Source organism: Amblyomma maculatum, chromosome 10 (assembly GCF_055883805.1).
Source record: "Amblyomma maculatum isolate TAMU_Amacu chromosome 10, ASM5588380v1, whole genome shotgun sequence".
Lineage (NCBI taxonomy): Eukaryota > Metazoa > Arthropoda > Arachnida > Ixodida > Ixodidae > Amblyomma > Amblyomma maculatum.
In genome coordinates, this window is record NC_139353.1 from 18,611,199 (window position 1) to 18,634,738 (window position 23,540).

Sequence of the window (23,540 nt, forward strand, 5' to 3'; positions counted from 1 at the left end):
CTCTGAATAGTTCCTCTAAGCAAGCTGTGAATAGTACACTCTCAAGGATATAATATATCAAAAATGTGATTACAGTGCCAATAGTTAGTAGCCCAGATCCATGAATTGAAGCCATAAGAGCGTAATTCAGCTTGCAGACTGTTAACAAGAATTTTATGATGTCTTGTAGAAAGTCACAGACTACCCCAAAAGTATATACCCGCCATGCAATGGTTCGAAAGCATGCTCTAATCATCCTATTTTAACACTGTAATGAGAACTGAAACAAGTGCGGATCTCTCTCACCCCCCCCCCCCCCCCCCCCCCCCACCCCCCCCCCCCTCCTATATTTATGCTTGAATAACCATCAAAGGTGGAACACACAGTGTTCCACGGAAAACGCGTACTTAGTGCAATCAAAGGCATTAAGCAGACAGTTTTTAAAAAAGAACCTTTCGTGTCCTGAACTCGTAACTAAAGCGCATCATTGAGTCTTGCTCATGCGGGAAGGCTAGTTTACAGCGCAGATAATTTTGTGCACCATCTTCAGCCGCTTTCATACCAAAGCGTGCTCTGCTCTGCCGTATTAGATGACGTCTGCTTATATCACGTTACCAGTTGTAGGAAAACCCTTTGTGTAAGACTATGCTGCCGTCATGGTTCAGGGTATCCATATAAATATCTGAATTTGTTATAGGTGCTTGCCGCCATTGAGTAATCGTTTAATAGCGTCTCGAACCTTACCAGGGTAAAATGAAAACGAAAGAACAAGCTACATTTCTTTCTGATTACTTTTTATTGCCTCTTATTGTTAATTTCTTGCCTCCCCCGCCCCCTTGTTTGATCCTCAGTTTATCAGTTTTTGACCGTTTTCCATAACGTATTATACCTTCTGCTCTGCATTTCTTGATCTCTTTGCTCACTCATCCTTGGCTCCGGCGTTTTCTTTCCCTGCCTTCTTACTCCCTCTCTCTCAGAGTTTCTCTTTTTTTAGATTGACTGCCTTTTTGTTGCTGTTTTCTTATCTTTTGTCTGGTGTCTTCCTCTATATTCTAAACTTTCTGCTTTCTGTCCTCGTATTTCGCGCCGTGCGGGACTACTTATTTGCTTTAGCCCATATTGTGTAGGTCTCACGCGGTAGCCACGTCAGCTTACGCAGAATTCGGGGCCCTGGACACACTGCCTCAAATCGAAGTTCTCATTCGCTGCCGCCTGTTCTTTCTGATCATTTGAGTTTCCTGAGCCTGCCTACTTCATCGCAGGTGTACAGGTAAACCGACGTAATCCCCTGTAGCACAGGACCTGTCGCAGTCCCCCAGCCGGGAGAACACATTTTTAACGCCATACGTTTCCATCAGCCACCCTTTCCACATCGAAGCTTTATTTCACGTGCTGGGGTTTCCACCTGGGAGGGAAGACTGGTGTAAAACCTCCGTCTATGATGAACGATTTGCCCATAGGAAGCCGTTTATGATGCCCACTCTGAGGCTTTTCCTGAATGTTTAATCATTTTGCTTTCTGTTCTACATGAACTGTATCGGCATGCCCCTCTCTGTCTGCCATGAAACCGTTCGCAGTACTATAGGAAGCCTTATGTGATCAAGCATAGACGGAATCATCTTGGGGACTAGTTGAGCGTTGTTGTGCCTGGCCAAAGCCGCCTAGAAATTCAGCCGGACGCCAAACTTCTTCGGCGAACGCCTCCTTCACAAACTTTGGATACTTCTCTGCAAAGCACCAATGCACTGGAGGCGAGCCGTACCAAAGGGACAGAAGCGACGTGTTTTAACATGCGCTGAACGTCCAGACAGCACGGCGCGCCGTGGCCCTGACGGTGAACCCCTTCTCGCCCCGCGGCATATTTGAAGCGAGAGCGCAGCAAGCTCTCCCATTGGCCCTGCGAAAGTGCTGCCGTCGGATTGGACCATTTTGAGCGTCAACGGTTCTCGGCAACGGAGTCTCAAGTGCTTCCGTTCGAGACTCCGAGTGTGAGTTCGTCACTAGCGTCCATCGGGAGCAGTTCGCCCCCTGACAGTGCGGACGCGGCGGAATCTCCCCGGCCGTCGCTGCGCGAGAACAGTCGCATATGGCTATGTTAGCTTTCGGCCCCAGAGCCGATCTTGTTGTGTAAATACATGTAAATAGTGTATAAAGCCTTTTCTTCATCTCACCAACGCCGACTCGGATTCATCGCTACCGCCCAGGAAGCTGACAGCCCTCGTTCACGAAACGGGTGACGAGCGCTGCGTTACCAGCTCCTTGGCAGAACCCTGTTGACGGTGGGCTACTGTGTGATAACCCCACCGGCACAACATTGGATGGCAGCTGCGGGATTGACCGGCGTCAGGCACCTCGGCGCGGTGAGTACCTGAAGTTTCCCTCAAACGCCAGACTTCTCTAACACACAGGGTAGCTTAGAGAAAGGCTGAGCGTAGCATTGTGTTAACCTTGCGTGTTTCAAGCCTACAGGAAGTGTTTTGAAAACCAGGGGATGCTGAGAAGGGAATCAGTGTGAGAAAGGCTTGCGCATCTCTTGCTAGGAGCGAGATAGCGAACGTAAAGTACACTATTCTAAAAAGGCAAACAACAAGAGGCCGGTAAAAGATGGAGAGTTACAAGGTCAAAGAACTTCTCCAAATTTGTGAGGAGTTGGGCATCGATTTGGGCTCAACAAAAAGAAAAAAGGAAATTCTTGAGATCATGCAGGCAGAAGAAGTGACGGTTGAGGAAGCCGCAGAGGCCTGGGATGATATTCAAGAGAGAAAAGAGAAGGAACGTCGCGAGAAAGAGGAGGAGAAGGAACGTCGCGAGAAGGCGGAGGAGAAGGAACGTCGCGAGAAAGAGGAGAAGGAACGTCGCGAGAAAGAGGAGGAGAGGGAACTTCGCGAGAAAGAATTGCGGGTGCGTGAGGCGAATATACAGCTGGAGCGTAAAAGGATAGAGTTGGAGCTTCACAAAGGCTCGCCAGCGCCTAGCTTGGCTTCTGCGACAGTCCTTTCTAACAGTCCCAAAATCCGTGATCAACTACCGCCTTTTGCTATTGGCGAGGATATGGCTAAATTCCTCGTAAAATTTGAGCATGTGTGCGAACGGAATGACATCGAGCCATCCCTCTGGGCACAGAATTTGTTGGCTTTGCTTCCCGGGGAGGCATCTGACGTAATCACGTGCCTGTCGAAAGAGGCTTTCGAAAGCTACAGTGATGTCAAGGAGGCACTACTGCGGAAGTACAAATTGTCGCCTGAAGCCTTCCGGCAGAGGTTCCGATATGCTCATAAGGGTAAGGAGTCGCATGTTGACTTCGCGTTCCGTCTGAAGGCCGACCTAGTTGAGTGGCTCAAGGGCGAAGAGGTTTACAACGATCGCGATAAGCTCGTGGAATGCATCGCATTAGAGCAATTCTACCGTTGTATCGATGATGATGTCAGGCTCTGGTTGCTAGATAAGCTAACGGAGGTTAAGCTAAACAAGGCAGCAGAGTTAGCGGAAGAATATTACGCCCGCCGAAGCTTGCACAACAAGGCAGTGCGCGTAGAGAAAACTGACAGGAAAGATGGCTTTCCGAGGAGGTCCGACGAACGGAAGCCATTCACGCGTCGTGAGTTTCGTAAAGACTCGTCTCTTACAAAAGAAACTGTAAGGGAGAGGCAGAATGAGTCTCAGGGGGCTAATGATGTTCCCAAACAGGGCAACGATGCGACACGTTCTTTTGAAAAACGCAAACCGTTGAAATGCTATAACTGCAAAAGGGAAGGGCACCTTGCAGCGTACTGCAAACAGAGAGTTGTGTTGGCGACCATTCGGGAAACAGACAAAAACCTGCGTCTGTTGGAGCCATATATGCAGGAGATTAAGGTAAACGGAAAAAAATGCAGAGCACTTCGGGACTCGGCAGCAACTATGGACGTTGTCCACCAGTCTTTGGTATCCCCGAGCGAGTTTACGGGAGAATGCGCTTGGATACAGCAAGTGGCCGAGCAGCAGAGCGTCTGTCTACCGATTGCGATGGTCACCATTGAAGGAGAATTTGGTAAACTAAACACAGAAGCCGCTGTGTCTGCCGCCCTCCCGGAGCAATTTCCCTACCTCTTCTCAAACAGCTCGGAGCAGCTTCTAAAGGAACAGGGCAAATCATTCTTTGCCGACGTGGCGTACATGGCCCTCACGCGATCCAAAGCGCGCAATCTGTCGAGGCAACTTGATCTTGCATCGGTGAGCGAACCGCGCTGCGGCACACCGGACGAGCAGGGTAACTTGAGTGGTGAGACGGCACGGCAGGGAACGCGGAGCGCGGGAGAAGGTGTGAGCGAGCCGTGTTTGGACGTGGCTGAGAATGATGCCTGCGCTGTAGACGCGGCGCCGCCAGGCGACGCGAGCTCAACTCTCGCTCCGATTTCCACCGGCTGGCAAGCGCTGGCTGCAGTTAAAAAGGAAACTCTCATTCTCGAGCAGCAGGAAGACTGCTCGATCGCCGATTTAATGAAAAGCGTCAAACTGGGTGTGAGGAAAAAGGGAGTTGAATTTTATGAGAGATCAGGCTTATTGTACCGCAGCTACACAGATAAGCAGGGTCTCAAATATGAGCAGCTTTTGATTCCTCGGAAGTATCGCGGGCAGTTACTGGAACTCGCGCACGAAAATGCGTGGGCAGGACATCTTGGCTTGAAAAAGACCAAAGCTAGAATTGCTCAGGAGTTTTATTGGCCGTATTGTTGGAAAGATGTTGAACAATTCGTGCGCTCTTGTGACACCTGCCAGAGAGTGGGCAAATCCACTGACAAATGGAAGGCGCCAATGAAGTTGGTGCCAGTCATAACAGAACCCTTTCGGCGACTGGTGATCGATATTGTAGGTCCTCTGCCGGGATCAACGAACGGTTGCCGGTATGTTCTGACTGCCCTGTGTGTCGCGACCAGGTTCCCAGAGGCGGTACCACTTAAGGAGCTAAATTCTCCCCAGGTCGTGGACGCTCTGCTCTCAATTTTCGCACGCGTAGGGTTCCCTTCCGAGATTCAGTGTGACAACGGCAGCGTATTCACCAGCTGCTTAACTTCCACCTTTTTGGATAAATGCGGAATCAGAGTGGTGCACAGTTCGATCCATCACCCGCAATCTAACCCCGTGGAACGAATGCACTCGGTACTCAAGCGAATATTGAGAGCCCTGTGTTTTGAGCGCAAGTGTGATTGGGAGGCCTGCATTCCCGCCGCTATGTTCGCCTTGAGATCTGCTCCCCACGAGACCACAGGTTTTAGCCCAGCAGAGCTTGTGTATGGCCGAAGCTTGAGAACTCCGCTGCGCATGCTGCGAGAGTCTTGGGAGGGCGGCGAGGAAGACTCAAATGTAGTCTCATACGTCCTCAACCTACTTCAGAGGCTGGGGAAAACAAAGGATATTGTAGAAAGCCATATGAAGGCGGCGAAAATCTTGTCGAAGGAGTACTACGACAAGTCAGCAAAAAAACGCACATTTGAGGTAGGCAGCCAAGTGATGCTTCTTCGGCCTTCAAAGAAAAACAAGCTCGAAGTTCAATGGGAAGGGCCAGCAAAGATTGTATCGAAGCTTTCTGATACTAACTATGAAGTGAAATTGGGAAGACGGCCCAACAAAATTTATCACAGCAACCTGATGAAACCATACATTCAGCGTCAGGCAATTGTAAACTTGACTTTGAACGCGGCCGATGAGGAAGGGGAGGAAATCCTGACGACGGCCGACATGAGAGCGTGTGGGTTAGAGGTAATGTTGGATCAGTTGATGTTGGACGCACGTCTAGGCGCCACCCAAAAGGAAGATTTAAAGGGAATCGTTTCAGAATTTCAAGAGGTTTTTTCGAACCGTCCCGGAAAAACAACGGTCGTAGAGCACGACATCGAGCTGACATCGCAGGAACCGATTCGTAGTAAACCGTATCGATGTTCACCTGTGCAAAAGAAAATCATGGCTGAAGAGATCCAGCGCATGCGTGACTTGGGGGTTATAGTACCAAGTGAGAGCGACTACACATCGCCCCTAATACTAGTCCAGGTCCCAGGAAAAGATCCGAGGCCATGCGTCGATTATCGGCGTTTGAACGCGATAACCCGAGATCAGACATATCCAATACCGAACCTGGAAGAAAGGGTGGAGACAGTGTCGAAGGCAAATTACATCTCTACGCTAGACCTAGTCAGAGGCTATTGGCAAGTACCTCTTACAGAACAAGCTAGCCGTTACGCCGCATTTGTTTCTCCATTCGGAACGTTCCGCCCAGTTATGTTGAGTTTTGGACTCAAAAACGCGCCGTATTGTTTCTCCAGTCTGATGGATCGAGTGCTTCATGGCTTGGGCGATTTCGCGTTACCATACCTCGACGATGTGGCCATCTTTTCAGATACTTGGGAGGAACATGTGGAGCACTTGCGAGTCGTGTTGAGCAGGTTGAAAGAGGCGGGTCTTACTGCGAAACCGGCTAAATGTCACCTAGGTTGTGCGGAAGTGACTTATCTGGGCCATGTGGTGGGGCGCGGCCTGCGTAGACCTTCAGACATCAAGGTAGCAGCTATTGTGAACTATCCCCGGCCAACCACTAAGACTGAGATAAGGGCCTTTTTGGGTTTAGCTGGTTATTACCAACACTATGTGAGAGACTACTCTGACCTTGCCAGCCCGCTAACAGACGCACTCCGGAAATCTGAGCCCGTCAAAGTGATGTGGGACTCGGAGAAAGAGAACGCGTTTCAGAGGCTGAAACAAGCCTTGAGCAATAAGCCAGTTCTAACGGCGCCAGACTTTTCCAAGGGCTTCATTATTCAGTGTGACGCGAGTGATCGCGGCATGGGAGCGGTGCTATGCCAAGAAGATGCTAATGGTCATGAACGACCAGTTTTATTCTTGAGCCGCAAACTCAGTTGTAGAGAAGAGGCGTACAGCACCTCTGAAAAAGAGTGCGCCTGCCTGGTGTGGGCCGTTCAAAGGCTCGCCTGCTATGTCTCCGGTTCTAAGTTTATTGTGGAAACGGATCACTGCCCGCTAACATGGTTAAGTAACATGTCGTCTAAAAGCGGCCGTTTGCTGAGGTGGAGCATGACACTCCAGCAGCACAATCTCGTTGTCCGCTATAAAAAGGGGAGGTTGAACGCGAACGCAGACGCTCTAAGTCGGGCCTTCTAGGCCGCGCTTCCTGCAGTGACTCCGCGTTGCTTACCTTCTCTTGCTTCGCGACGGACTGTTATGTTCGCGGGCAGACTGGGAAAAATTAAAGGACCTCCTTGCTTCCTCAGTCATGGTCTACGGTCCAAGTGATTTCAAGGAGACTCTTTTCTATTACTGATTATTAATCTTTTTTTGCTATTTAATGTATCCTTAATGCGCAAAATTGTTGTTTGAACCTTGTGTACTGCATCGTATACACTTGTCTCTTGTTGTAGTGGGAGCAAAAAGGGGACAACAATTTAGCTAATTGAATTTGAAATTTTGCCTATGTCTGGTGTTTGACGGGTGACCGAGGGTACTTGCTTGTGTTGGGTGTTGCCTGTTGTCGGTCGGTTTCGCAAGCCGCAGAACAGTCTACCGTTACCAGTGGCGAGTGGCAAGGGCATCGGAGCGACCCGAGCGAAGTTGGTCGACGTGCCCCAGCAACAAGGCTGTCGGCAGAGATCCTGACCTGGCGAGTGGAACCCGAGGCACGTGAGGCTACCTGGCGCCCGGACACTGTACGTGAGCTTGGAGGAACCTGGCGAACGAGCGCGCCCGGCATCCGAGCCACATGCGAGCAGCTCGTCTTCCCGGCGCATTGTCTGATGGCGGGGGTGCTGTTGTGCCTGGCCAAAGCCGCCTAGAAATTCAGCCGGACGCCAAACTTCTTCGGCGAACGCCTCCTTCACAAACTTTGGATACTTCTCTGCAAAGCACCAATGCACTGGAGGCGAGCCGTACCAAAGGGACAGAAGCGACGTGTTTTAACATGCGCTGAACGTCCAGACAGCACGGCGCGCCGTGGCCCTGACGGTGAACCCCTTCTCGCCCCGCGGCATATTTGAAGCGAGAGCGCAGCAAGCTCTCCCATTGGCCCTGCGAAAGTGCTGCCGTCGGATTGGACCATTTTGAGCGTCAACGGTTCTCGGCAACGGAGTCTCAAGTGCTTCCGTTCGAGACTCCGAGTGTGAGTTCGTCACTAGCGTCCATCGGGAGCAGTTCGCCCCCTGACAGTGCGGACGCGGCGGAATCTCCCCGGCCGTCGCTGCGCGAGAACAGTCGCGTATGGCTATGTTAGCTTTCGGCCCCAGAGCCGATCTTGTTGTGTAAATACATGTAAATAGTGTATAAAGCCTTTTCTTCATCTCACCAACGCCGACTCGGATTCATCGCTACCGCCCAGGAAGCTGACAGCCCTCGTTCACGAAACGGGTGACGAGCGCTGCGTTACCAGCTCCTTGGCAGAACCCTGTTGACGGTGGGCTACTGTGTGATAACCCCACCGGCACAACAGCGTCCACCATGTCGGCTTTGGCCCAGAAGAGGTTACAAATTACTCGCCTTCGTTGAAGGATATTCAGCGCCAGTGTCATAAATATACAATTTCTATCTAACCCAGACCACAGCCTCACTTCACGTGCTGGGGCTTCCTCTTTGAGGAGAAGTCTCGAATGGATGAACGAGTTGCCCTTAGGAAGCCGTTTAGACGTCCGTTCTAAAGCTTTTTTCTGAATGCTTAATCCTTTTGGTTTCCGTTTTACATGAATTACATCGACATGCCCCCTCTCTCTCTGCCATGGAACCCTTCACAATACTATGGAGACCTTACGGGATCAAGCATAGACGGACTCACCTTCGGGACTAGGTGAGCGTCGACCACGTCGGCCTTGGCCTGGAAGAGGTTTTAAATTACTCGCCTTTGTTGAAGGATATGCAGCGCCAGTATCATAATCATACAATTTCTAACGGAACCAGACAGCTGCCTTAGTTCACGTGCTAGGGCTTCCTCTCTGGGGGAAGTCCCGAATTAAACCCTCGTCTATGACGAACGATTTGTCCATAGGAAGCCAATTTGGCTAACGCTGCGAGGCTTCTCCTAAATGCTTAATCATTTTGCTTTCTATTCTACATGAATGCTATCGACATGCCCCCCTCTCTCTCTGACACGGAACCCTTTATAGTACTATAGGAAGCCTATGTGATCAAGCATAGACGAACTCACCTTGGGGACTATGTGAGCGTCCACGATGGTGGCTTTGGCCTGGAAGAGGTTATAAATTTCTTGACTTCTTTAAAGGGTATTTAGCGTCAGTGTCGTAACCATAGAATTTCTAACTTAACCAGACCGCAGCTTCACTTCACGTGCTGGGGCTTCCTCTTGGGGCTGAAGTCCCGAATAAAACCCCCGTCTAAAATGAATGATTTGCCCAGAGGAAGCTGTTTTCGACGTCCGCTCTGAAGCGTTTTTTGAATGCTTAATCATTTTGCTTTCCGTTCTACTGGAATTTTATTGGCATGCCCCCCTCTCTCTCTGCCATGGAACCATTCAGAGTGCCATATGAAGACATATTTGATCAAGCATAGTCGGACTCACCTTGGAGACTTGATGGGCGTCCACCTCGTGAGCTTTGGCCTGGAAGATGTTATAAATTACTCTCCGTCGTTGAAGGATATTCAGCACCGGTGTCATAACCATAGAATTCTAACTGGACCAGACCGCAGCCTCATTTGACGTGCTGGGGCTTCCTCCGAGGTCGAATACCGGAATTAAACCTCCGTCTATGATGAACGATTTGCCCATAGGAAGCCATTTTTGACGCCCGCTCTCAGGCTTTTCCTGAATGCTCAATCATTTTGCTTTCTGTTCTTGACAAATTCTATCTACATGACCTCCTCTCTCTCTCCCTCTGCCATGGAAGCCTTAACAGTACTATATGAAGCCTTATTTGATCAAGTATTTTCGGCACTCATCTTCGGAACTATAGGGTGTTGCACAATTAGAGGCGCGATGTAGAATGCTTCTTCCAGCTAAACCACGGAATTCTCGCAGTTCAAATTTTGCACAGAAATGGTATTTTGTTGCTAGTATGTTTTAATACCAAATTTGTTTGGGGTAATTGCCTGATTCGATCAAAAGAAGTCAGATGTTCCCATCTTATGCGGCGGCGACAACGCCAGACGAGCCACTGCGCCAACAATGGTACTGGTGGCGCCACCTCATGCTGCTTACAACAACTCTGTAGCAGAAAAAGAGCGGGCGAATGTTTTGGCAGAAGGTTTGAGTTGTTGTAAGCAGCATGAGGTGGCGCCACCAGTACCATTATTGGGGCAGTGGCTCGTCTGGCGTTGTCGCCGCCGCATAAGATGGGAACATCTGACTTCTTTTGATCGAATCAGGCAAGTACCCCAAACAAATTTGGTATTAAAAAATACTAGCGACAAAATGCCCTTTCTGTGCAAAATTTGAACGGTGAGGATTCCACGGTTTAGCTGGGAGAAACATTCTACATCGCGCCTCTAATTGTGAAACGCGCTGTATGTGGGCGTGTACTTTGTGGGCGTTGGCCAGAAAGAGGTTACAAATTAATCGCCTTCAATCGCTGAATAATATTTAGCGCCAGTATCATAACCACGGAACCTCTTACTGAACCACACCGAAGCCTCATTGCACATGCTGGCGCTTCCTCCTCGGGCCGAAGAGTAGTATAAAACCCTCGTCTACGATGAACGATTTGCCCATAGGAAGCCGTTTTCTACGTCCGCTATGAGAAGTTTTCCTGAATGATTAATCATTTTGCTTTCTGTTCTAGACGAATTATGTCGACATGCTTCCCTCTCTCTCTTCAATGAAACTGTTCAAAGTACTATAGGAATTCTTATGTGATCAAGCATAGACGGACTCACCTTGGGAACTAGGTGAGCGTCCACCATGTCGACTTTGGCCTGAAAGAGGTTAGAAATTACTCGCCTTCGTTGAAGGATATTCAGCGCTAGTCTCATAACTATGCAATTTCTAACTAAACCATGCCGCAGCCGCATTTCACGTCCAGGGGCTTCTTCCTGGGAGCGAAGACCGGAATAAATACCCAGTCTATGATGAACGATTTGACCATAAGAAGCCGTTTTTGACGTCCGATCTGAGGCTTTTATGAATGCTTAATTATTTTGCTTTCTATTCTAGATGAATTCTATCTTCATGCCTCTCTCTATCCCTACATTGGAAGCCTTCACAATATTATATGAATCCTTATTTGATGAAACATAGTCGGACTCACCGGGGGGACTTGGTGGGCCTCTACTCTTTGGGCTTTCGTCTGGAAGAGGATATAAATTACTCGCCTTCGCTGAAGGATATTCAGCGTCAGTCTGTTAAAAATAAAAGTTCTTTTAGTTAGACAGAAAGCTAGTGGCAGCGTGTGTGCGAGTTAATTAAAAAACCCTTAAGGCACATGGATGCTCTACATCTTGGAGGCCACTGCTGCAGACATCATAGCTACCAACGTGGCTAAAAGTGTTGTAGATACAAATATTGTTTTGCAGTTACAAATTCCTAAAATTTGGTATTACTGCTATAATTTTTTATAAATGAGAATATAAGGACATAACTGTAAGTTATTGTATGGGAAAGTGATGGTCATCTTTCTTATTGGCCAGAGACACTATTTGCCCTCAATAGACGTATTTTTGTAATTATTAAATATCTATTTTTTTTTTCGAACACTTTCGAAACTTCCTTTGATATTTCCGGAAACAGGAGCTTTCTTTTCGTGTCGTCTGCTATTACGTTTCTGCCAATGTCGTTTTTGCGCTCCATGTTCCTGCCTCGAGAAAGCCATCTGCGTGCGCCTAGTGACAGCTGTGACAACCTCCTCGTATTTCGCAAATGGCGTTTGCAAAGAAACCATAAAGAACGAAGTGGGAACCCCTGCCATCACAAATGACATGCTGGATTTTCTCGACAGTCGCATGATGCCGATATTTCCGCGATTGAATTCGCGAAGTTGTTTGGGCATTCGATCCGTCGCCAGCGCCTGGCTTTGAAATTCGCGGGTAACATAACCGTAGCTTGTCGAAATATCCTGAGCTTCGATTGAAGTTGTGTTTTGGTTTACGCATCATCGACAGTCAAGGTAAGCTAGAAAACATGCAATCTGTGGCAACCCACGCTGAAATAAGACATGGATATACTGCCGTATTGGCACTATTAACTCAAGTTCATGCCCTCTTAACTGAAAGTGAGACATTTCCTACACGGATATATCCGACCCTCACAATAATATTGTGTATCTGTTTAAACGATTGTACAGCGTGTTGAGAAGGAGTCAGCTCAATAATCCCGCTCTATGCACAAGAAGTGACAGTTCCGCACCAGGCAGCTTGCTTGTGGGCCCATGATGCTTAGAGAGTCCGTGACGGATGATGTACATTGCCGCCAGCTTCCTTCTAGGTAATAGTATAGCCCTTTATGATCGCCATGCGCTAAGAGAACTGACAGTTCGTAAGCGCTTGTCCGAAATCTGATGCTTGTACATTTCGTTCTAAAATCCTGTCTAAACGCTAGGTTATTTGGTGCCTCTATTGAACATCACCTGTATTAGCGAGAGTAGTGTCATCTGTCGTATTCAAACGCTCCCTTGCTCAGAACTCATTATCCACCAAATGTAGCAGTATATTAAAGTAGAGGAAGAAGCACCTAATCTCTGTAGGTTTAGTTCGCGTCATTTCGGCACAACTTTGGGGAGAAAAACGATGGTGGAAATAATGAATTGTTTATCTGCCTGGGTCTTGCGGGGCCCCACAGCCCCTTTTGAGGAGAAGCGAGTACACATAAGTGAGCTGCCAGGCGCGCGCGGAGGGGGGGGGGGGGGGGGAGGGGCATGGTATCGGCGCGAAAACGAGGGTATCGTAAGCGCGTCAGAAGCAAGGCTCGCTGCTTAGCGAGGGGTGGCTAGCGGGCCAGTGGGATGTAGTACATGGACAACGGAGCAAGGTGCTGCCAGACGAAGACGAAATCAATGCCTGCAGGAATGGCTTAAGAGTATTTGCGTGAGTTGCTGCCACACGAGGAGCAATGTTTTTGTACCGCCGTTAGCGCGTCGGGCCCTTTTGATCGTCCTATTCGCGCGGCAGTGTGTTTTGTGTAGCGGCCGTAAAGCCCCGAATTTCGTTCGGTTTTATTCTAGGTAGTCCACTGTCGCGCACCTCGACGGCATGTTTTCAGCGCAACGGCATCCGATGTTGTTTCCTAATACTGAATGCTTTTCTATTGACCCGGAATAAGCCGGTGTTTTTAAGGAAGACTTGGGCATATGTCACTCGTCGGGAGAGACCATGGTTCGCGGACCCGTTTTCTAGAAGGCGGATCCTTAATCTGGCTCCCAACGTGATTTCTGCACTACCTTTGGTTTTCCCCGCGAGTGTCGCAATTTTAGTTTCGTGCGTAATGATGTCGGACTATTTTAACTTACCTGTCCAAGCGCCCAGTTGACAGATGCATTTCGGCCTCCTACCCATGCGGGTTCCGTGCATGAGCAATCAGGAGACCGGAAAAGCGAATTGTAGGACTTTGCTAGCGGAATTATTGGCCTACTGTCCCAGCCAGTTGAATCAAAGGCACATTTCAGAGAAATGACAGGAAACGAGTCAGCTTGGTTAGCGCCAACTTACTTGTATCACGATAATCAGATGCGGCTGAATTTGCCCATACCAAGGTTTGAAGGATGCGCCGACAAGAAATCTGTTTGCAATTTTCTTCATGAAATTGGTGATTATCAGATGTAATGGTAATTTCGGACAGCGCTCTAGTCACACGTGTGCTTCCTGTAGCTCTGCTAGTTTCCGCAGAAACCTGGAGGTCTAGACAGCAGCCATTGACAACAAAGCAGGATTTTATAGAGCGTTTTCGAAAAGAGTTCTTGCCGCCTGATTACGTCATCCGTATGAAAGACGAGCTTTGCACCAGGATGGAAGGCAAAGACGAGGATTTGCTCAAGCTTTTGCGCAGTTTTTAAGAGCTGGATGATCGGGCAGATCCTACAGCTCCAGAGCCAGAGAAGGTGGCTCATGCCATACATCGGTGCCATCCAAGGTACCAGCCATATCTCCGGCGCCGACAGTTCACGGATTTCGATGACATGGCTAGAGAAGCATCGCTCATCGAGGAATCTTTTCTGGCGGAGCTCCAGTACAAGCCACCTCCCCCTCCGGAGACCTGCCTCGAGCCGTCCTGTGCGTGGCCCGGATCATCGGCAGTACACAGCCTGGTGTCTCCGGCTGCCGTACGGGGGCTGGCGACTTTTATGAGGTCGCAGGCCCTAGCGCGCCACCTCCGATGACGAGCCGACTGCACGGGATGGCAGGGCAGACGGGGCCCCGTGTCGTCTTGCCATACGCAAGTCCTGGGACCCCTTGTGTGGCAGCAGTTGGGCTATCGAAGGAACGTCGGAACGCGCACATCACGGACACCACCTGCAGTAGCTACAGGCTGCCATGCACCTTCGGATGCAACGCGGATTTCCCCTTCGGGTGCAATGTGTGTGTCACCCTCGGGTGCAATAATGTAAACGTGGGTGTCACCACCGGGCGCAGCGTTAATGTCACCTTCGGGTGCAACGATGTAGCCCCTGGGCGCAACTTGTCCTCCAATTTGCAGGTTTAGAACAGCGTACAGCAGCGTATTTTTGTCATCGCACCATTCAGCTGTCAGAGAGCATAAGCGCTGCCAACCGCCGGGAGAGCTAGCCCAGTCGCTGCCCTTCCTGCCCGAATCGACACAGGTACCATCGTCGCCGCCTGCTGTGCATGAGTCAGACTCCGAGAAACACTACAAACGCACGGTGAGTGCTGTGCCGCCAACATCTTCATTTGACCAAAGTCAACCAGACAAGACCCCGCTGGTCGCGATCAAAATGGCCGGACTTGAACTTCCGGCCCTTTTAGACGCAGGGTCTAGATGTTGGTCTTCGGCGATCATGTAAAAAAGCCTGTGAGACAAAGCACGTCCAGTTGCGAAGTGTAAAAAACACTAATGGCGAATTCGAGTGGGAGAGCAGGTGCACTCGAGAGCACTTCGAAAGTGTTCTCAGACAAGCGGGCGCCCTCCAGGGGAGAGCCGGAGTAGAATCACTGGCTTCCAATGGTAGAAGAGGAGGGCGTTTCCTCCGCTGAAAGCACCCTAGTGCACTCCCGGCTGCTCTTTCGTCCAAAGCGAGTGTAGAGGAAGTCATATGGCATAAAACAGCATATTCGCGCCATCTTATTTTATTCCCTCTCTGGAGTCCACGACCCTCAAAACGGCGGCTCCAAAGCGTCAGCGTTTGGCGAGCTCTTCGGAATCTAGCGAATTTGCGACAGGAGGGGAAATCATTGCTCAGGTGTTGTATGCATGCTTTAGAGTCGCTGCTGGCATCGGAAGGACCAAAGGAGGCCAATCGCCGTGCTGTGAGAACAAAGGCATACAAAACAAGCGGTTGTTCACGCGTTGGCCTCTGCTCGGGATGCAACTGCCGACAATGCGGGCAGGGGGAGAATGCTGGGGAGAGAAGTTCGGTCACATGGTCGTGGTGCGCTGCTCTCGTCACGCAGAGAGCGTTCCCATGGGAGGACAGTTGCACCCTCGTACGGCGTGCTCCTGTACTGCCCTGCAATGCTCGGCGCCTCTGCTCTCGTCCCCTCAACTTGACTCATGTAGTACCCGCAACCTCAGCAGCCCGCCTAACAATTCCTATAAATGGCCGAAAGATTAGACAGTGTTTCCTACACCTCCCCGATTTGTCCTGGCCAGTCGTACTCAGCGGTAACTTCATAGTCAGGGCAGGAATCATGGTGGATCTCAATAAGGGTACCTACCGGTACGGCACCGGTACAGCAGCATTTCCGTTCACGACCAAGGCCGTTGATCCACAGTCACAGTTGCTTGTCACAAACGGCCATTCGGTCAATGCCACAGGAAGCGATATCATTAGTTTTGAAGTCCTTCAGGCAGCAATGCTCCCGGATGCTACGGGGAAGGCCACCGTACTAACCACAAGATCGACACAGGCATTGCCCGACCGTTCCGATTCAATCCAAGGCCTTTTAGTGCTCACAAGGAGCACTGCTGGCTGATGCCCCCGACGAAATGGTGGCTACCTGTGCGGTGAGACCCTCAAAAAGCCCTGGGCGTTCCCTGTTGTTCTCGCGCCTAAGAAAGGTGGTACAGCACGGCTGTGTGTCGATTATCGATATCTGAACGCTGTTACAGTGCGAGATTCTTACCCCTTCCCGTCAGTCGACTCTATCATGTACTTACTTGGGTCAGCTACGTTTTTTACAACTCTTGACTGTAGCAATCATTCTCTGCAAAAGCCGATTGACCGCTGTGACACTGAGAAAATGCTTTCACTTGCCATCTAGGACTGCTCGTTTTTGCGCGATTGCCTTTCGGTTCGTGCAATTCACCTGCTACTTTTAGCGTGAAATGAATATTGCGCTCGGAGACGCTAAATTTAATTACGTTATGGCCTACATGGATGGGGAGTAGTGTTCTCAGAAAGCCAAGAAGAGCATCTCCTTCATCTAAACAATGCCCTTCAACGAATGAAAAATGCGGGCATCACCATTCACCCCAACAAGGTTCAGTTGCTGACAAGCACAATCAACTTTCTTGTTTTCATTGTGGAACAGAGCACAGCTCGCCCGGATGAAGGGAAATTACAGGCCATTATGCAGCTCCCACCACCAATCAACATAAAGAGTGTCCAGAGTTTCTTGGGCATGGTGATATTCTACCGTCACTTCATCCCAAACTGCGCCGACCTAGCGCGACCCCTTCATCAGCTCCTCCGGAAAGGTGCCCGGTGGTCATGGACAGAAGCATAGCAGTGACCATTCCGTTCACTGTCTTCAGCCATCGCGGATACTGCACACCTGCGGCTTCCAGATGTTAAGCGGCCATTCACAGTACAAACGGATACAAGTGAGTACGGCATTGGTGCGGTATTGCTTCAAGAACATCAAGGAAAGCTATGCCCATTGGAGTTTGCTAGTCATACACTAACGTTACCGGAAAAGAACTATAGTGTTACAGTAAAAGTGTTTCGCGACTGTATTTTCGAAAAAGAAATTTTACATGTATTTGGATAGGGCCGAATCCACTATACAGACCGACCACCAGGCCCTATCATGGCTTTCAAGGTTACAAAACACAGCTGTTCGTTTAGATTGCTGTTCACTTGCTCTCCAAAAGTGCGATTACAGGGTGGAATACAGAAGAGGCGCTTTCAAAAAAGTAGCCGATGCCTTATCCCGAGCTCCACTTCCTGGTGAAGGCAAGGTCCCCGCTTTGACAGCTCCTGCAGACACCTGGGGTACACTGGTGTCTCGTCAACAGTTACTCAATCCTCAGCTCTCAGACGGCCAGTGCAACGAGAGACGCCAAAGCCTGAACAGCGCCAACCCTCCTGGGAGCTGGGCGCCTAACGGAAACTACCACAGCTACGTGAAAGCAGAAGATGGCTTGCTTCTGCGGTATATACCTGCTGCGGACACCGAAAGTGATGAGTCCGTATTTCGTGTGGCCGTTACTAAGGGTATCCGCAAGCATTTTCTAGAATACTTTCACGATACATGCCTCGCAGGCCACAGCGATGGCAAGAAAACATGTGAAAAAATTAGTTGTGGTTTAGCTCTGGTTAACCCTAGTTTAATTGTGAAAGCAACGACGGAAGCTTCTTTTGCCTGTTACATTATTCCCCTATCACGCTCTGTCAGTGTAATGTGCTACATTATTGGGGACACTTAGGCTCATCCTTCAAGGGTATGATGCGAGAGCGTAAGCTACTAGCCCACATCTAAAGTCGCGCTTCAACAAGCAGTATGGACGTGCCTGCGTGTTGTAGGTGTAACGAGAAGGCAAACTGTTCTTGCATGCCGATTCTGATATCACCCTCTCATATGAAAGAAGCGACCCGAGTTGGGAGCTCCTACCCGTGGCATAGGGGTAACGTGAATTCAAATATCATAGCAGGTTGATGTTTATGAGGAGACCACAGCTACGTCTCTTCACGGCACAGCTGCGGCCACCTGAGGTCTCGTTTTGGCTATCGTAGTATTGCTTTGGCAATACGATTGTGTGGCGTCGCAACATGGCACCGCATGAGAAGGGATGTCCTTACATACGTCCGCACTTATCATACCTACCACACCGTGAAGCCGAGGGGAGGGAAACCACCTGGCCTCATGCAACCTGGAGAGAGCAGATACCTGCGGTAAATCGTAGCCTGCGACGTAATGGGTCCCTATCCTAGATCAGTGAAAGAGAATCGCTACTCGTTAGTAATCACTGAATATTTCTCGAAATAAGTAGAATTGTACTAAGATAATTTGAGATAAGCTACTATTAACATTCAGGCGCTTTGGCTTCCAAGATCAGGTTATTACTGATAATGCATCGCATTTCACGAGTAAGACATTCAGTGACACCTGCAAAGCTCTTGGCGCGCAGCACAAAAAGACGACGCCCTACCACCCTCAAGCAAACATTACAGAGCAAGTGAATCGAAATCTCTAGACTATGATGGCGGAATTCACGGGGCAGCACAAGTACTGGGACGCTCGTATCCAGGAGATGGCTTTCGCCACAGGAACCACGGTAAATCTGTCAACAGGTTTTACGTCAGCGGCCATTCGCCTTGGTAGCCAGCCTATAGGTTCCCTATTGAGTATGCTCTGAATGGGCTCTGATTTACCGGCTCTTAGTCGTTCAAAGTTTGCGCATGAACTTTACAGCCGCTTGGCCGAAACCCTGAAGGAGGCTAAGGAGAACTTGGACCTCGCCCGCCTGGAACACTGCAACCAGTACAGCAAGGGAAGGCGACGCTTGGAGTTCACAGTCGGTGACAAAGTCCTTCGCCGCACTCACCCACTAAGTGATGCAGCAAAAGGATTTGCTGCGATAGGCCAGCAAGCGCCCTGACCAGTGGAATGTAGTACACGGACAATGGAACGCGGTCCTACCAGGAAGCAGTGCCCGCAGGAATGGCTTAGGAGTATTTGTGTGAGTTGTTGCCACGGGAGGAGCAATGTTATTGTACCGCTGTTAACGCTTTGGCCCTATTACTCGCCCTATTCGCGCCGCAGTGTGTTTTGTGTTGCCGAGGTTAAGTCCTGACCCTCGTTCTGTTTTATTCTTGGTAGTCCACTGTCGCGCACCTCGACGGCATGTTTTCAGCGCTGTGGCATCCGATGTTGTTTCTTATTATTGAATGCTTTTATGTTGATCCGGCATAAACCGGTATCTTTGAGAAATACTTGGGTCACTGGTCGGGCGAGACCAAGGCTCGGGGACCCGTTTTCTAGCGGCCACACCCGTTTCTGTCGATCGTTGACGTCGAGTGGTAGATAATGAGAGCTCCAGGGAATTTGATGGTTGAAAGGACCGCATTTGTAAAAACCGTATTAAAAAAAGTCAATTTTATTATTTGAATCAAAACTTCGTGGTCTGTAAATTGTAATTTTGATCACGCTGCTTTCTTAATGTGCAGCACAATAAATCGCCGTTCATGTCATTCTTCTGTAGGTGCATAACATAATGCTTCAAGTGTAGAGAAAGTACCCCACGGCGCCAGGTTCACACCTCGTACGTTCGAAATATCATATTTGTAATGATACAGTCGATTCCGGATATATACAACTAAAGAAGAATGAAAGTGTTGTCGATATCGAAGAGTTTAAAGGCGAAAGTATAGCGCCGTTTTTCCCGCGTACAGAACTGCCGTGCACCGAATGTCGTTATATCTAACTCGAAGTCACGCCGCGCTCTGGCAAAGGCCCTTCTCCCACCAGCCTCACACCTGAAAGGGCACGTCTGCTAACATTGATATTGTGAGCCTTCCGTGGATGTTCTTTAATTTGTACATGCCATGATCTTCCTCTTTCATTTGTACATACCATCATCATCGTCCCGCGGCGCCGGCTCCGGCACGCGCCTGGGTTTTGTCATCGGATTAAAACGCTAGACAAGGCACCGCTGGCCTTGCCGTCACGACCTTGCCGTCTCAACCTAGCCTTCTTTCACAATATATCTAACTCAGAGCCACGGCGCGCTCTGGCAAGTGCCTTTTTCCCACCAGCCTCACACCTGAAAGTGTCCGTCTGCTAACATCGATATATCTAACTCAGAGCCACGTCGCGCTCTGGCAAGTGCCCTTCTCCCACCAGCCTCACACCTGAAAGTGCACGTCTGCTAACATCGATATATCTAACTCGGAGCCACGTCGCGCCCTGGCAAGTGCCCTTCTCCCACCGGCCTCGCACCTGAAAGTGCACGTCTGCTAACATCGATATATCTAACTCAGAGCCACGTCGCGCTCTGGCAAGTGCTCTTCTCCCACCAGCCTCACACCTGAAATGGCACGTCTGCTAACATCGATATTGTGAGCCTTCCATGGATGTTCTTTAATTTGTACATGCCATGATCTTCCTCTTTCATTTGTACATACCATCATCATCGTCCCGCGGCGCCGGCTCCGGCACGCGCCTGGGTTTTGTCATCGGATTAAAACGCTAGACAAGGCACCGCTGGCCTTGCCGTCACGACCTTGCCGTCTCAACCTAGCCTTCTTTCACAATATATCTAACTCAGAGCCACGTCGCGCTCTGGCAAGTGCCTTTCTCCCACCAGCCTCACACCTGAAAGTGTCCGTCTGCTAACATCGATATATCTAACTCAGAGCCACGTCGCGCTCTGGCAAGTGCTCTTCTCCCACCAGCCTCACACCTGAAAGTGCACGTCTGCTAACATCGATATATCTAACTCGGAGCCACGTCGCGCCCTGGCAAGTGCCCTTCTCCCACCGGCCTCGCACCTGAAAGTGCACGTCTGCTAACATCGATATACCTAACTGGGAGCCACATCGCGCTCTGGCAAGTGCCCTTCTCCCACCGGCCTCACACCTGAAAGTGCACGTCTGCTAACATCGATATATCTAACTCGGAGCCACGTCGCGCTCTGGCAAGTGCCCTTCTCCCACCGGCCTCACACCTGAAAGTGCACGTCTGCTAACATCGATATATCTAACTCGGAGCAACGTCGCGCTCTGGCAAGTGCCCTTCGCCCACCGGCCTCACACCTTAAAGTGCGCGTCTGCTAACATTTATATATCTAACTCGGAGCAACGTCGCGCTTTGGCAAGTGCCCTTTTCCCATTGGCCTCACACCTGAAAGTGTGCGTCTTACTAACATGGCGGAGACGCTGACATTGGACCTTCGCATGAGGCACGTGAGGATGAGAATTAGGACTGTGATTTGGTGTGAAAGGAAGTTGGAACGGAAAACCGGGTGGACTGCTGGTCCCCTCTTTCCACGTGCTGGAGGGCTTAAACCGCTGGTCCAGCGAGATGAATGAGGTTAGTGTTGCTTTGGCTGAGATATGAGGTACAGTGTGAACTGGTGCGTTTTTCATTTCTTTTTGCTCCTTTTGTTCTTGAGGCCAAAGTGAAGGCTTGGGAGTTTAGTGGGGAAGCGAGCTTTTCTTCTTGGTTTAGGCACGTGTTTCGGAGCCATAGACGCGAACAAACGGAAAAATGTGGACTTGTCTACAAGTCGGACCTTCTTAGGTGGACAGAGGCTGGTGAGAAAAAAGTAATCGCTCGTCGAGTCATTCGGTGTTCCTCCTGACGCCCTTAACACTATCATCAAGAACAAAATCGATGTTAACGACCAATAAATATCTATTGACTAAAACTATAAAACGCGCGAGCAAAAGGCATCGTATCTGTCCTCTCCGCAACGCAAGAAGTTTTTTCTGCTAGCTTCATTAGCACGGATGATATCGGCGATAGAAAATGATTCTTCTCTTCTCCCCATTTAACTACCGGCTGTCCATCGCGCAAAAAAAAAAAAAAAAAGAGATGAAGACAAGTCGTGACGGCATGCTACCACGCCCGATGACGTCATCGGGAACGTTTGCGCGCCATGAAGCGTCGATCGAATCGGTTGCGAGCGGTCGCCCTGAGCACACTTTAACAAATATTTTTAGATTACAGGCTCCACGCAGTTTATAATTTCACTCGAGTACTCACAAAGACCGCCTCTGTGAACGTATTGCCTCCGAATATTCTTAGAGTTACAGTTTCAGGGGCCTTTAAGGCCAATGGCGGCAGTCCAGTTACCGTGGAGCGTGTCGTGTGCGCGTTCCAAATTTTGAGAAGGTCGCGATAGCTTTGTGCGCCTGGTTCTTTGAAAAGCGCTAGGAAGGTTTCTGTCGGCGGCCGTAAGCTTATGTAGTTGGCCATATAGCTCGCTTCGGGCTTCGCAGACGCAGACTTCGCTGATAGCACTAGCGGGCAGCAGCGCTTTAAGAATCGCGATGGCACCGTCGCCAATATCATTTCTCTAGAAAGCGAGGCAACAAGCCCAAGTGACACATAGAAGTCGCCGTCTGAAGAGTGGCCAACAATTTGTGAAATATTCACTGAAGGATATTCAGCGCAGGGGAGACTGCACTATCCTGGTAAATGGCCCCAAACAAGGCTCTGCACATCAACGACAGTGCGTGCCACGTTGGAAACACAGCAAAATACGTGTATTCATTTTGCTTGCTCCACATTTTAATGTGTCATGCGAACTTAGGCCTTTCATTAGCGGAAAGAACAGATCGCCAAGCTGCTTTTAGAGCACGAAAGGACTCCCAGTTTCACATGCGCCCAGTAAGAACATTTGGATGACACGCGATCTGTTCACGAATTCGCTACAGGTGTAAGATGCCAGTCTAATGTACGACCGCAAAGTTTGTATTCGTTGCGGCAGTTATTCGGGCGGTCATATAATTTGTCCCTGGAGCAAATCACCTTAAAATGCCTGCCACCTAATACAGCGGTAAAAATTCAGTCTCTCGACCAAGGCAATATGAAAGTGTTTATAGTTGGATACAGACTAAGACAGGCGCAGATGCCCACCAGCTTTTGGTAGATGATTGAACTCAGGCTAGCCGTCATTAAAGCCATTGAAATGCTGGTTGATGGCTGGAGCGATGTGAAAACAATTGTGAATCGCCTCCATAAAGCAGGGTATAGATATTCTCAGGTGACATCCCAGCCGGCATTACAACAGATTTTGTAGGCACTGACGACAGCCTGCAAGCTGCAGCGGACTGCACTGGGGCGACTGCGGCTGACATCGCCAGTGTGAGAGACGCGGGCAAGAGCGCAGGCAAAGATTCTGTCGAATAGACTCGACCCCCATGTGTCGCTGCAACTTGCACTAGCTTGAAGTGACATTCGCAGCTATTACAAAACAATGGAAGGCGCTCGCCTTTGATATTTGTGCATCAGCAACAACCTTAAGGCCAGCCTAATGAACGTGATTGTGCAGAAAAAGCAAGCGTTAGTGAAATATTTTTTCTTGTGAAGTAAAGTGCTGTAGTCTTCGTCCCGTGCTCTCGTTTTAAGCATCTGGGCGGTGAAAGTCGGTTAGTACCTCGAAATATGTGGAGGTTTTAGGTAAGCTTCTAAGTAGTACATTTTATATTTCAAATTATCGATATGTCGAGCTAATTGGGAATCATATTTGAGTTCGATATTACCGCGAATGACTGTAGTACAAAACATTTGCACTTTCTTTTACC

General features: G+C 49.5%; 1 protein-coding gene across 1 annotated transcript; it reads left to right on the forward strand.

The window, feature by feature from the left end:
* Nucleotides 1–2,232: 2,232 nt before the first annotated feature.
* On the forward strand, nucleotides 2,233–8,331 carry LOC146175740 (uncharacterized). Its single transcript, XM_084582108.1, has one exon. The coding sequence runs from the start codon at nucleotides 2,584–2,586 to the stop codon at nucleotides 7,129–7,131; it is 4,548 nt and encodes a 1,515-aa protein (XP_084438234.1). The 5' UTR covers nucleotides 2,233–2,583; the 3' UTR covers nucleotides 7,132–8,331.
* The last annotated feature ends 15,209 nt before the right edge of the window (nucleotides 8,332–23,540 follow it).